The sequence below is a fragment of the Oncorhynchus mykiss genome, chromosome 26, assembly GCF_057628025.1.
Source record: "Oncorhynchus mykiss isolate SJ-2025 chromosome 26, ASM5762802v1, whole genome shotgun sequence".
Lineage (NCBI taxonomy): Eukaryota > Metazoa > Chordata > Actinopteri > Salmoniformes > Salmonidae > Oncorhynchus > Oncorhynchus mykiss.
This window is the reverse complement of record NC_143047.1, coordinates 47,457,501-47,472,500: the sequence shown is the minus strand read 5'-3', so window position 1 is coordinate 47,472,500 and position 15,000 is coordinate 47,457,501. Positions and strand designations below refer to the sequence as shown.

Sequence of the window (15,000 nt, the reverse complement as noted above, 5' to 3'; positions counted from 1 at the left end):
TTGTCTTTACGGTGTATCTGTGGTGATATTAAACCCTTGTCTTTACGGTGTATCTGTGGTGATATTAAACCCTTGTCTTTACGGTGTATCTGTGGTGATATTAAACCCTTGTCTTTACGGTGTATCTGTGGTGATATTAAACCCTTGTCTTTACGGTGTATCTGTGGTGATATTAAACCCTTGTCTTTACGGTGTATCTGTGGTGATATTAAACCCTTGTCTTTACGGTGTATCTCTGTGGTGATATTAAACCCTTGTCTTGACGGTGTATCTCTGTGGTGATATTAAACCCTTGTCTTTACGGTGTATCTCTGTGGTGATATTAAACCCTTGTCTTTACGGTGTATCTCTGTGGTGATATTAAACCCTTGTCTTTACGGTGTATCTCTGTGGTGATATTAAACCCTTGTCTTTACGGTGTATCTCTGTGGTGATATTAAACCCTTGTCTTGACGGTGTGTTTCAGGTGGACAACCAGCTGACTGGAGCTTTATTCCCCATTGTGTTCCACCCTGTTCCTCCTCCAAAGTCCATCGCTCTGGACTCAGGTAACCTCTGCCTCCCCTGAACATGGCTGTGTGTGTGTTCTCTAATGCTGTTCTCTAATTGGTCCTTCTCTGTCTTTCTTCCTCAGAACCAAAGCCTTTTATGGACGTCAGCATCATCACCAGGTTTAACCAACACAGTCAGGTCACGCAGTTCAAGTGAGTCTTCTGCTTACACCCCCCCCCCCCCCTGCACTGTTAGTGTACACACTTCTGTTTAGTGTACACACTTCTGTTTAGTGTACACACTTCTGTTTAGTGTACACACTTCTGTTTAGTGTACATACTTATTTTTCATAGGTAAAGAGACGTAGTCCTTGGTTTGATATTTAGTTTTAGTGTGATGTTTTAGTTCAGGGTGAGTCCTTCACCAGTCTCTCTGACCCAGTAGTTATACTGTGATCTGTTTTTTAGTTCAGGGTGAGTCCTCCACCAGTCTCTCTGACCCAGTAGTTATACTGTGATCTGTGTTTTAGTTCAGGGTGAGTCCTTCACCAGTCTCTCTGACCCAGTAGTTATACTGTGATCTGTGTTTTAGTTCAGGGTGAGTCCTTCACCAGTCTCTCTGACCCAGTAGTTATACTGTGATCTGTGTTTTAGTTCAGGGTGAGTCCTTCACCAGTCTCTCTGACCCAGTAGTTATACTGTGATCTGTGTTTTAGTTCAGGGTGAGTCCTCCACCAGTCTCTCTGACCCAGTAGTTATACTGTGATCTGTGTTTTAGTTCAGGGTGAGTCCTTCACCATTCTCTCTGACCCAGTAGTTATACTGTGATCTGTGTTTTAGTTCAGGGTGAGTCCTTCACCAGTCTCTCTGACCCAGTAGTTATACTGTGATCTGTGTTTTAGTTCAGGGTGAGTCCTTCACCAGTCTCTCTGACCCAGTAGTTATACTGTGATCTGTGTTTTAGTTCAGGGTGAGTCCTTCACCAGTCTCTCTGACCCAGTAGTTATACTGTGATCTGTGTTTTAGTTCAGGGTGAGTCCTTCACCAGTCTCTCTGACCCAGTAGTTATACTGTGATCTGTGTTTTAGTTCAGGGTGAGTCCTTCACCAGTCTCTCTGACCCAGTAGTTATACTGTGATCTGTGTTTTAGTTCAGGGTGAGTCCTTCACCAGTCTCTCTGACCCAGTAGTTATACTGTGATCTGTGTTTTAGTTCAGGGTGAGTCCTTCACCAGTCTCTCTGACCCAGTAGTTATACTGTGATCTGTGTTTTAGTTCAGGGTGAGTCCTTCACCAGTCTCTCTGACCCAGTAGTTATACTGTGATCTGTGTTTTAGTTTAGGGTGAGTCCTTCACCAGTCTCTCTGACCCAGTAGTTATACTGTGATCTGTGTTTTAGTTCAGGGTGAGTCCTTCACCAGTCTCTCTGATCTGTGTTTTAGTTCAGGGTGAGTCCTTCACCAGTCTCTCTGACCCAGTAGTTATACTGTGATCTGTGTTTTAGTTCAGGGTGAGTCCTTCACCAGTCTCTCTGACCCAGTAGTTATACTGTGATCTGTGTTTTAGTTCAGGGTGAGTCCTTCACCAGTCTCTCTGACCCAGTAGTTATACTGTGATCTGTGTTTTAGTTCAGGGTGAGTCCTCCACCAGTCTCTCTGACCCAGTAGTTATACTGTGATCTGTGTTTTAGTTCAGGGTGAGTCCTTTACCATTCTCTCTGACCCAGTAGTTATACTGTGATCTGTGTTTTAGTTCAGGGTGAGTCCTTCACCAGTCTCTCTGACCCAGTAGTTATACTGTGATCTGTGTTTTAGTTCAGGGTGAGTCCTTCACCAGTCTCTCTGACCCAGTAGTTATACTGTGATCTGTGTTTTAGTTCAGGGTGAGTCCTTCACCAGTCTCTCTGACCCAGTAGTTATACTGTGATCTGTGTTTTAGTTCAGGGTGAGTCCTTCACCAGTCTCTCTGACCCAGTAGTTATACTGTGATCTGTGTTTTAATTCAGGGTGAGTCCTTCACCAGTCTCTCTGACCCAGTAGTTATACTGTGATCTGTGTTTTAGTTTAGGGTGAGTCCTTCACCAGTCTCTCTGACCCAGTAGTTATACTGTGATCTGTGTTTTAGTTCAGGGTGAGTCCCCTTCACCAGTCTCTCTGACCCAGTAGTTATACTGTGATCTGTGTTTTAGTTCAGGGTGAGTCCTTCACCAGTCTCTCTGACCCAGTAGTTATACTGTGATCTGTGTTTTAGTTCAGGGTGAGTCCTTCACCAGTCTCTCTGATCTGTGTTTTAGTTCAGGGTGAGTCCTTCACCAGTCTCTCTGACCCAGTAGTTATACTGTGATCTGTGTTTTAGTTCAGGGTGAGTCCTTCACCAGTCTCTCTGACCCAGTAGTTATACTGTGATCTGTGTTTTAGTTCAGGGTGAGTCCTTCACCAGTCTCTCTGACCCAGTAGTTATACTGTGATCTGTGTTTTAGTTCAGGGTGAGTCCTCCACCAGTCTCTCTGACCCAGTAGTTATACTGTGATCTGTGTTTTAGTTCAGGGTGAGTCCTTCACCATTCTCTCTGAACCAGTAGTTATACTGTGATCTGTGTTTTAGTTCAGGGTGAGTCCTTCACCAGTCTCTCTGACCCAGTAGTTATACTGTGATCTGTGTTTTAGTTCAGGGTGAGTCCTTCACCAGTCTCTCTGACCCAGTAGTTATACTGTGATCTGTGTTTTAGTTCAGGGTGAGTCCTTCACCAGTCTCTCTGACCCAGTAGTTATACTGTGATCTGTGTTTTAGTTCAGGGTGAGTCCTTCACCAGTCTCTCTGACCCAGTAGTTATACTGTGATCTGTGTTTTAGTTCAGGGTGAGTCCTTCACCAGTCTCTCTGACCCAGTAGTTATACTGTGATCTGTGTTTTAGTTCAGGGTGAGTCCTTCACCAGTCTCTCTGACCCAGTAGTTATACTGTGATCTGTGTTTTAGTTCAGGGTGAGTCCTTCACCAGTCTCTCTGACCCAGTAGTTATACTGTGATCTGTGTTTTAGTTCAGGGTGAGTCCCCTTCACCAGTCTCTCTGACCCAGTAGTTATACTGTGATCTGTGTTTTAGTTCAGGGTGAGTCCTTCACCAGTCTCTCTGACCCAGTAGTTATACTGTGATCTGTGTTTTAGTTCAGGGTGAGTCCTTCACCAGTCTCTCTGATCTGTGTTTTAGTTCAGGGTGAGTCCTTCACCAGTCTCTCTGACCCAGTAGTTATACTGTGATCTGTGTTTTAGTTCAGGGTGAGTCCTCCACCAGTCTCTCTGACCCAGTAGTTATACTGTGATCTGTGTTTTAGTTCAGGGTGAGTCCTTCACCATTCTCTCTGACCCAGTAGTTATACTGTGATCTGTGTTTTAGTTCAGGGTGAGTCCTTCACCAGTCTCTCTGACCCAGTAGTTATACTGTGATCTGTGTTTTAGTTCAGGGTGAGTCCTTCACCAGTCTCTCTGACCCAGTAGTTATACTGTGATCTGTGTTTTAGTTCAGGGTGAGTCCTTCACCAGTCTCTCTGACCCAGTAGTTATACTGTGATCTGTGTTTTAGTTCAGGGTGAGTCCTTCACCAGTCTCTCTGACCCAGTAGTTATACTGTGATCTGTGTTTTAGTTCAGGGTGAGTCCTTCACCAGTCTCTCTGACCCAGTAGTTATACTGTGATCTGTGTTTTAGTTTAGGGTGAGTCCTTCACCAGTCTCTCTGACCCAGTAGTTATACTGTGATCTGTGTTTTAGTTCAGGGTGAGTCCCCTTCACCAGTCTCTCTGACCCAGTAGTTATACTGTGATCTGTGTTTTAGTTCAGGGTGAGTCCTTCACCAGTCTCTCTGACCCAGTAGTTATACTGTGATCTGTGTTTTAGTTCAGGGTGAGTCCTTCACCAGTCTCTCTGACCCAGTAGTTATACTGTGATCTGTGTTTTAGTTCAGGGTGAGTCCTTCACCAGTCTCTCTGACCCAGTAGTTATACTGTGATCTGTGTTTTAGTTCAGGGTGAGTCCTCCACCAGTCTCTCTGACCCAGTAGTTATACTGTGATCTGTGTTTTAGTTCAGGGTGAGTCCTTCACCATTCTCTCTGACCCAGTAGTTATACTGTGATCTGTGTTTTAGTTCAGGGTGAGTCCTTCACCAGTCTCTCTGACCCAGTAGTTATACTGTGATCTGTGTTTTAGTTCAGGGTGAGTCCTTCACCAGTCTCTCTGACCCAGTAGTTATACTGTGATCTGTGTTTTAGTTCAGGGTGAGTCCTTCACCAGTCTCTCTGACCCAGTAGTTATACTGTGATCTGTGTTTTAGTTCAGGGTGAGTCCTTCACCAGTCTCTCTGACCCAGTAGTTATACTGTGATCTGTGTTTTAGTTCAGGGTGAGTCCTTCACCAGTCTCTCTGACCCAGTAGTTATACTGTGATCTGTGTTTTAGTTCAGGGTGAGTCCTTCACCAGTCTCTCTGACCCAGTAGTTATACTGTGATCTGTGTTTTAGTTCAGGGTGAGTCCTTCACCAGTCTCTCTGACCCAGTAGTTATACTGTGATCTGTGTTTTAGTTCAGGGTGAGTCCTTCACCAGTCTCTCTGACCCAGTAGTTATACTGTGATCTGTGTTTTAGTTCAGGGTGAGTCCTTCACCAGTCTCTCTGGCCCAGTAGTTATACTGTGATCTGTGTTTTAGTTCAGGGTGAGTCCCCTTCACCAGTCTCTCTGACCCAGTAGTTATACTGTGATCTGTGTTTTAGTTCAGGGTGAGTCCTTCACCAGTCTCTCTGACCCAGTAGTTATACTGTGATCTGTGTTTTAGTTCAGGGTGAGTCCTTCACCAGTCTCTCTGACCCAGTAGTTATACTGTGATCTGTGTTAAAGGTACTTCATGGTTCTGGTCCAGGAGATGGCTGTGAAGATTGACCAGGGATTCCTGGGAGCCATCTTGGCCCTGTTCACCCCAGCTGCCGAATCGCATGTGGACAAACAGAAGGTAACTGACCTAGACACAGACACAGCCAGGGACACGGCCAGGGACACGGCCAGGGACACGGCCGGGGCCAGGGACACGGCTAGGGACAGGGACACGGACAGGGACACGGCTAGGGACACGGCCAGGGACAGGGACACGGCCAGGGACAGGGACACGGCCAGGGACACGGACAGGGACACGGCCAGGGACACGGCTAGGGACACGGCCAGGGACAGGGACACGGCCAGGGACACGGCCAGGGACACGGCTAGGGACAGGGACACGGCCAGGGACACGGCCAGGGACACGACCAGGGACACGGCCAGGGACAGGGACACGGCCAGGGACACGGCCAGGGACACGGTTAGGGACACGGCCAGGGACAGTGCCAGGGACGCGGCTAGGGACACGGCTAGGGACACGGCCAGGGACAGTGCCAGGGACGCGGCTAGGGACACGGTTAGGGACACGGCCAGGGACAGTGCCAGGGACGCGGACAGGGACAGTGCCAGGGACGCGGCTAGGGACACGGTTAGGGACACGGTTAGGGACACGGCCAGGGACAGTGCCAGGGACGCGGCCAGGGACACGGACAGGGACAGGGACACGGCTAGGGACAATGAGGTGATGGTTGAAGTGGACAGAAAAGGGGACTGGTGCTCATGATAAAGGGGACTGGTACTCATGATAAAAGGGGACTGGTACTCATGATAAAGGGGGCTGGTACTCATGATAAAAGGGGACTGGTACTCATGATAAATGGGGGCTGGTACTCATGATAAAGGGGACTGGTACTCATTATAAAGGGGGCTGGTACTCATGATAAAGGGGGCTGGTACTCATGATAAAGGGGGCTGGTACTCATGATAAAGGGGGCTGGTACTCATTATAAAGGGGGCTGGTACTCATGATAAAAGTGGGCTGGTACTCATGATATTTCAGAGATAATATTCTATAAGAGGTGCCAGTACTCTGCTCTGGGGTTCAGGAGAACAAGGAGGTGGACTGTAGTGTAAACATGGGAATACTGCCCCCTGGTGCTAGAAGAATGGACTGTAGTGTAAACATGGGAATACTGCCCCCTGTTTTGGAAGAATGGACTGTAGTGTAAACATGGGAATACTGCCCCCTGTTGTTGGAAGAATGGACTGTAGTGTAAACATGGGAATTACTGCCCCCTGGTGCTAGATGAATGGACTGTAGTGTAAACATGGGAATACTGCCCCCTGTTGTTGGATGAATGGACTGTAGTGTAAACATGGGAATACTGCCCCCTGTTTTGGAAGAATGGACTGTAGTGTAAACATGGGAATACTGCCCCCTGTTGTTGGAAGAATGGACTGTAGTGTAAACATGGGAATTACTGCCCCCTGGTGCTAGAAGAATGGACTGTAGTGTAAACATGGGAATTACTGCCCCCTGGTGCTAGAAGAATGGACTGTAGTGTAAACATGGGAATACTGCCCCCTGTTGTTGGAAGAATGGACTGTAGTGTAAACATGGGAATTACTGCCCCCTGGTGCTAGATGAATGGACTGTAGTGTAAACATGGGAATACTGCCCCCTGTTGTTGGATGAATGGACTGTAGTGTAAACATGGGAAATACTGCCCCCTGGTGGTAGACGAATGGACTGTAGTGTAAACATGGACATACTGCCCCCTGGTGGTAGAAGAATGGACTGTAGTGTAAACATGGGAATTACTGCCCCCTGGTGCTAGAAGAATGGACTGTAGTGTAAACATGGGAAATACTGCCCCCTGGTGGTAGACGAATGGACTGTAGTGTAAACATGGACATACTGCCCCCTGGTGGTAGACAAAAGACAACCAGACAGGAAAGAGGAAATAAAGGAGTTTAAACATGTCTACTTTATGTTAGAATTGCAGAGTATTAGAATAGATGCTGTAGAGGGTCCAGCAGATGGCTGTGAAGATTGACCAGGGCTTCCTAGGAGCCATCCAGAACCTGGTCACCCCTGTTACTGAAACACACATGGACAAACCACGAGCCATCCAGACCCTGGTCACCCCTGTTACTGAAACACACATGGACAAACCACGAGCCATCCAGAACCTGTTGACCCCTGTTACTGAAACACACATGGACAAACCACTTAACCTTCCTAGGAGCCATCCAGACCCTGTTGACCCCTGTTACTGAAACACACACAGACAAACCACAAGCCATCCAGACCTTGGTCACCCCTGTTACTGAAACACACACAGACAAACCACGAGCCATCCAGACCCTGGTCACCCCTGTTACTGAAACACACACAGACAAACCACGAGCCATCCAGACCCTGGTCACCCCTGTTACTGAAACACACACAGACAAACCACAAGCCATCCAGACCCTGGTCACCCCTGTTACTGAAACACACACAGACAAACCACAAGCCATCCAGACCTTGGTCACCCCTGTTACTGAAACACACACAGACAAACCACGAGCCATCCAGACCCTGGTCACCCCTGTTACTGAAACACACACAGACAAACCACGAGCCATCCAGACCCTGGTCACCCCTGTTACTGAAACACGCATGGACAAACCACGAGCCATCCAGACCCTGGTCACCCCTGTTACTGAAACACACACAGACAAACCACGAGCCATCCAGACCCTGGTCACCCCTGTTACTGAAACACACACAGACAAACCACGAGCCATCCAGACCCTGGTCACCCCTGTTACTGAAACACACACAGACAAACCACGAGCCATCCAGACCCTGGTCACCCCTGTTACTGAAACACACACAGACAAACCACGAGCCATCCAGACCCTGGTCACCCCTGTTACTGAAACACACACAGACAAACCACTTAACCTTCCTAGGAGCCATCCAGACCCTGGTCACCCCTGTTACTGAAACACACACAGACAAACCACAAGCCATCCAGACCCTGGTCACCCCTGTTACTGAAACACACACAGACAAACCACAAGCCATCCAGACCCTGGTCACCCCTGTTACTGAAACACACACAGACAAACCACAAGCCATCCAGACCCTGGTCACCCCTGTTACTGAAACACGCATGGACAAACCACGAGCCATCCAGACCCTGGTCACCCCTGTTACTGAAACACACACAGACAAACCACGAGCCATCCAGACCCTGGTCACCCCTGTTACTGAAACACACACAGACAAACCACTTAACCTTCCTAGGAGCCATCCAGACCCTGGTCACCCCTGTTACTGAAACACACACAGACAAACCACAAGCCATCCAGACCCTGGTCACCCCTGTTACTGAAACACACATGGACAAACCTTCTTCTTTATAGATAAGGAATAATACGTATTTCAGTAAGAAAATAAATGAATATTGTTGAATTGAACTGAGGAAGCCAAGAGGCTGTTGTATGTTCAATGCATTACTGCTAAATGGTGTTTGACTCACGTTACGTGGATCGAGGCTGGCTTGGTTAAAAAAACAACCCTTTATATCTCTGTGGACATTTTACTGAACACGTCTGTGAAGTGAGGTGGGTTGGGTGGGTAGTGGACACGTGGGACTTCAGTACCTCACGTGAGATTACATTCATTCAACATGTGCTTGTATTTGTCTTTCGTCCATGATCTCAAATGTCTCAATCTCCCTCTCCCTCTCCCTCTCCTCTCCTCTCCCTCTCCTCTCCTCTCCTCTCCTCTCCTCTCCTCTCCTCTCCTCTCCTCTCCCTCTTTCTCTCCCTCTTTCTCTCCCTCTTTCTCTCCCTCTTTCTCTCCCTCTTTCTCTCCCTCTTCCTCTCCCTCTCTCCTCTCCCTCTCTCCTCTCCCTCTCTCCTCTCCAGACCAAGCTGATAGAGAAGGACTTGGCGATGTTACAGGCTGAATTGATGGAGGCGTCCATGACCGACAACTCAGGCCTCAGCTTCTTTGAATACTTCCACATCTCCCCCATCAAAGTAGGAATCTCTCATTCTCTCTCTCCCTCCTTTCTCCCTCTCATCCCTTCCTCATTCTCTCTCTCCCTCCTTTCTCCCTCTCATCCCTTCCTCATTCTCTCTCTCCCTCTTTTCTCCCTCTCACCCCTTCCTCATTCTCTCTATCCCTCCTTTCTCCCTCTCATCCCTTCCTCATTCTCTCTCTCCCTCCTTTCTCCCTCTCATCCCTTCCTCATTCTCTCTCTCCCTCCTTTCTCCCACTCATCCCTTCCTCATTCTCTCTCTCCCTCCTTTCTCCCTCTCATCCCTTCCTCATTCTCTCTCTCCCTCATTCCCTCTCATCCCTTCCTCATTCTCTCTCCCTCATTCCTCCCTCTCATCCCTTCCTCATTCTCTCTCTCCCTCCTTTTTCCCTCTCACCCCTTCCTCCTTTTTCCCTCTCACCCCTTCCTCATTCTCTCTCTCCCTCCTTTCTCCCTCTCATCCCTTCCTCATTCTCTCTCTCCCTCCTTTCTCCCTCTCATCCCTTCCTCATTCTCTCTCTCCCTCCTTTCTCCCTCTCATCCCTTCCTCATTCTCTCTCTCCCTCCTTTCTCCCTCTCATCCCTTCCTCATTCTCTCTCTCCCTCTCATCCCTTCCTCATTCTCTCTCTCCCTCTTTTCTCCCTCTCACCCCTTCCTCATTCTCTCTATCCCTCCTTTCTCCCTCTCATCCCTTCCTCATTCTCTCTCTCCCTCCTTTCTCCCTCTCATCCCTTCCTCATTCTCTCTCTCCCTCCTTTCTCCCACTCATCCCTTCCTCATTCTCTCTCTCCCTCCTTTCTCCCTCTCATCCCTTCCTCATTCTCTCTCTCCCTCATTCCCTCTCATCCCTTCCTCATTCTCTCTCCCTCATTCCTCCCTCTCATCCCTTCCTCATTCTCTCTCTCCCTCCTTTTTCCCTCTCACCCCTTCCTCATTCTCTCTCTCCCTCCTTTCTCCCTCTCATCCCTTCCTCATTCTCTCTCTCCCTCCCATCCCTTCCTCATTCTCTCTCTCCCTCCTTTCTCCCTCTCATCCCTTCCTCATTCTGTCTCTCCCTCCTTTCTCCCTCTCATCCCTTCCTCATTCTCTCTCTCCCTCATTCCTCCCTCTCATCCCTTCCTCATTCTCTCTCTCCCTCATTCCTCCCTCTCATCCCTTCCTCATTCTCTCTCTCCCTCCTTTCTCCCTCTCATCCCTTCCTCATTCTCTCTCTCCCTCATTCCTCCCTCTCATCCCTTCCTCATTCTCTCTCTCCCTCCTTTCTCCCTCTCATCCCTTCCTCATTCTCTCTCTCCCTCCTTTCTCCCTCTCACCCCTTCCTCATTCTCTCTCTCCCTCCTTTCTCCCTCTCATCCCTTCCTCATTCTCTGGCTAAGATGCGGCCAAGACAGAGATCACTTGTTTCCTTCCTGTCCCGTTGGTGACTTTGTTTTCTAATGTAAAATGCTCGCCAGGTTTTTATCAAAGAGTGACTCTGGGCAGCAACGGATAACAGCATTATTAAATAATGTTATATTCATCTATGTCAGCCCATACGCAACCGGCGGACAGCGATCCGGACCCAGAACGGGGTCAATACGGACCAAGGGTCCTGACTTAAGAAATCTACTTATTACTGTTGTAACGATAAAAGGCACAAGGTGTAGTTTGCGAGTGCATCTTGTTATGTCATTTCCTGACAGACCTTAGAGAGCCATTTATAACCAGGCAGACGTGTTCAGTTGATCAACTAGCCCATGTTAGTTAGGTAGGTAAGGTAGACTAACCAGCTATCTAAACCTTCTAGTCATCATGTCCAGATTACATGCCCAGGGGCCTCGACCACCAGGGGCCTCGACCCTCAGGGGCCTCGACCCCCAGGGGCAACTACCCTCAGGGACTACTACCCTCAGGGGCCTCGACCCCCAGGGGCCTCGACCCCCAGGGGCCTCGACCCCCAAGGGCCACGACCCCCAGGGGCCTCGACCCTCAGGGGCCACGACCCCCAGGGGCCACGACCCCCAGGGGTCACTACCCTCAGGGGCCTCGACCCCCAGGGGTCACTACCCTCAGGGGCCTCGACCCCCAGGGGCCACTACGCTCAGGGGCCACGACCCCCAGGGGGCTCCCATATGAACACATTAGAATATTATGTTATATTCTTCTGTTGTAGCTACACCTCAGTCTGTCTCTGGGCTCTAGTGGAGACGAGTCTGGTCAACAGGAGATGATGGCCATCCAGTCAGTCAACCTTCTGTTGAAGAGTCTTGGAGCGACACTGACCGACGTAGACGACCTCATCTTCAAGTGAGTGGGTCTGACCGTGACGATGACCGTAGATAGACGGCACAAACAGATCTGGGACCAGGCTAGTGACGATCCTCTCTCTGTCTCTCTCTCTCTCTCTCTCTGTCTCTCTCTCTCTCTCTGTCTCTGTCTCTCTGTCTCTCTCTCTCTGTCTCTCTCTCTGTCTCTCTCTCTGTCTCTCTCTCTGTCTCTCTCTCTGTCTCTCTCTCTGTCTCTCTCTCTGTCTCTCTCTCTGTCTCTCTCTCCGTCTCCTTCCAGACTTGCCTACTATGAGGTAAACTATCAGTTCTACAGGACAGAGAAGCTGATGTGGGCTGTGATTAGACATTACAGTGAGCAGGTTAGTTCACGTGGTTCCTTCACAAGCTTTAGCCTATTGGACAGTTTTATGTGGATACCACTGCGTTTTAACATAACGGAGGAGAACAACAAGGCTTCAACAACTGCTTTATACCACTTATTTCCATTGTAAAAAGACTCCCCTGTCCACTGTGTTCCTCTCTCTGTCGTCCACAGTTCCTGAAACAGATGTATGTGTTGGTGCTGGGCCTGGATGTCCTGGGGAACCCGTTCGGCCTGATCAGAGGCCTGTCTGAGGGAGTGGAGGCCTTCTTCTATGAGCCCTTCCAGGTGACTGTCACCACCCTCCAGCTGTTCTCCTAGGACCACTTCCTGACATTAGAGTGACTGTCACCATCCTCCAGCTGTTCTCCTAGGACCACTTCCTGACGTTAGAGTGACTGTCAACACCCTCCAGCTGTTCTCCTAGGACCACTTCCTGACATTAGAGTGACTGTCACCATCCTCCAGCTGTTCTCCTAGGACCACTTCCTGACATTAGAGTGACTGTCACCACCCTCCAGCTGTTCTCCTAGGACCACTTCCTGACATTAGAGTGACTGTCACCATCCTCCAGCTGTTCTCCTAGGACCACTTCCTGACGTTAGAGTGACTGTCACCATCCTCCAGCTGTTCTCCTAGGACCACTTCCAGGTCACTGTCACCATCCTCCAGCTGTTCTCCTAGGACCACTTCCTGACATTAGAGTGACTGTCTACACCCTCCAGCTGTTCTCCTAGGACCACTTCCTGACATTAGAGTGACTGTCACCATCCTCCAGCTGTTCTCCTAGGACCACTTCCTGACGTTAGAGTGACTGTCACCATCCTCCAGCTGTTCTCCTAGGACCACTTCCTGACATTAGAGTGACTGTCACCATCCTCCAGCTGTTCTTCTAGGACCACTTCCTAACATTAGAGTGACTGTCACCATCCTCCAGCTGTTCTTCTAGGACCACTTCCTGACGTTAGAGTGACTGTCACCATCCTCCAGCTGTTCTCCTAGGACCACTTCCTGACATTAGAGTGACTGTCAACACCCTCCAGCTGTTCTCATAGGACCACTTCCTGACATTAGAGTGACTGTCAACACCCTCCAGCTGTTCTTCTAGGACCACTTCCTGACATTAGAGTGACTGTCAACACCCTCCAGCTGTTCTTCTAGGACCACTTCCTGACATTAGAGTGACTGTCAACACCCTCCAGCTGTTCTTCTAGGACCACTTCCTGACATTAGAGTGACTGTCAACACCCTCCAGCTGTTCTCCTAGGACCACTTCCTGACATTAGAGTGACTGTCAACACCCTCCAGCTGTTCTTCTAGGACCACTTCCTGACATTAGAGTGACTGTCACCATCCTCCAGCTGTTCTTCTAGGACCACTTCCTGACATTAGAGTGACTGTCAACACCCTCCAGCTGTTCTTCTAGGACCACTTCCTGACATTAGAGTGGCCGGTCTGGTTATCTAGATGGTTAGGTCTGTAGTGAGGTTATCTAGATGGTTGGGTCTGTAGTGAGGTCTGTAGTGGGGTTATCTAGATGGTTAGGTCTGTAGTGAGGTTATCTAGATGGTTAGGTCTGTAGTGAGGTTATCTAGATGGTTAGGTCTGTAGTGAGGTTATCTAGATGGTTAGGTCTGTAGTGAGGTTATCTAGATGGTTAGGTCTGTAGTGAGGTTATCTAGATGGTTAGGTCTGTAGTGAGGTTATCTAGATGGTTAGGTCTGTAGTGGGGTCTGTAGTGAGGTTATCTAGATGGTTAGGTCTGTAGTGAGGATATCTAGATGGTTAGGTCTGTAGTGAGGTCTGTAGTGGGGTTATCTAGATGGTTAGGTCTGTAGTGAGGTTATCTAGATGGTTGGGTCTGTAGTGAGGTCTGTAGTGAGGTTATCTAGATGGTTAGGTCTGTAGTGGGGTCTGTAGTGAGGTTATCTAGATGGTTAGGTCTGTAGTGAGGATATCTAGATGGTTAGGTCTGTAGTGAGGTCTGTAGTGGGGTTATCTAGATGGTTAGGTCTGTAGTGAGGTTATCTAGATGGTTAGGTCTGTAGTGAGGATATCTAGATGGTTAGGTCTGTAGTGAGGTCTGTAGTGGGGTTATCTAGATGGTTAGGTCTGTAGTGAGGTTATCTAGATGGTTGGGTCTGTAGTGAGGTCTGTAGTGAGGTTATCTAGATGGTTAGGTCTGTAGTGAGGTTATCTAGATGGTGAGATCTGTAGTGAGGTTATCTAGATGGTTAGGTCTGTAGTGAGGTCTGTAGTGAGATCTGTAGTGAGGTTATCTAGATGGTTAGGTCTGTAGTGAGGTCTGTAGTGAGATCTGTAGTGAGGTTATCTAGATGGTTAGGTCTGTAGTGAGGTCTGTAGTGGGGTTATCTAGATGGTTAGGTCTGTAGTGAGGTCTGTAGTGAGGTTATCTAGATGGTTAGGTCTGTAGTGAGGTTATCTAGATGGTTAGGTCTGTAGTGGGGTCTGTAGTGAGGTTATCTAGATGGTTAGGTCTGTAGTGGGGTTATCTAGATGGTTAGGTCTGTAGTGAGGTTATCTAGATGGTTAGGTCTGTAGTGAGGTTATCTAGATGGTTAGGTCTGTAGTGGGGTTATCTAGATGGTTGGGTCTGTAGTGAGGTTATCTAGATGGTTAGGTCTGTAGTGAGGTTATCTAGATGGTTAGGTCTGTAGTGGGGTTATCTAGATGGTTGGGTCTGTAGTGAGGTTATCTAGATGGTTGGGTCTGTAGTGAGGTTATCTAGATGGTTAGGTCTGTAGTGAGGTCTGTAGTGAGGTTATCTAGATGGTTAGGTCTGTAGTGAGGTTATCTAGATGGTTAGGTCTGTAGTGAGGTTATCTAGATGGTTAGGTCTGTAGTGAGGTTATCTAGATGGTTAGGTCTGTAGTGAGGTTATCTAGATGGTTGGGTCTGTAGTGAGGTCTGTAGTGAGGTTATCTAGATGGTTAGGTCTGTAGTGAGGTCTGTAGTGAGGTTAT

General features: G+C 48.5%; 1 protein-coding gene across 6 annotated transcripts in view; it reads left to right on the top strand.

Moving 5' to 3' along the window:
* Positions 1-15,000, top strand: part of vps13c (vacuolar protein sorting 13 homolog C) — a 238,197-nt gene that overhangs the window by 190,688 nt on the left and 32,509 nt on the right. For all 6 annotated transcript variants that reach the window (XM_090223330.1, XM_090223331.1, XM_090223329.1 and 3 more), the window contains 7 exons: positions 467-548; positions 635-704; positions 5,375-5,486; positions 9,272-9,385; positions 11,541-11,674; positions 11,933-12,014; positions 12,191-12,304. In XM_090223330.1, coding sequence (XP_090079456.1) covers positions 467-548; positions 635-704; positions 5,375-5,486; positions 9,272-9,385; positions 11,541-11,674; positions 11,933-12,014; positions 12,191-12,304 — 708 coding nt within the window. The remainder of the gene's footprint in view (positions 1-466; positions 549-634; positions 705-5,374; positions 5,487-9,271; positions 9,386-11,540; positions 11,675-11,932; positions 12,015-12,190; positions 12,305-15,000) is intronic.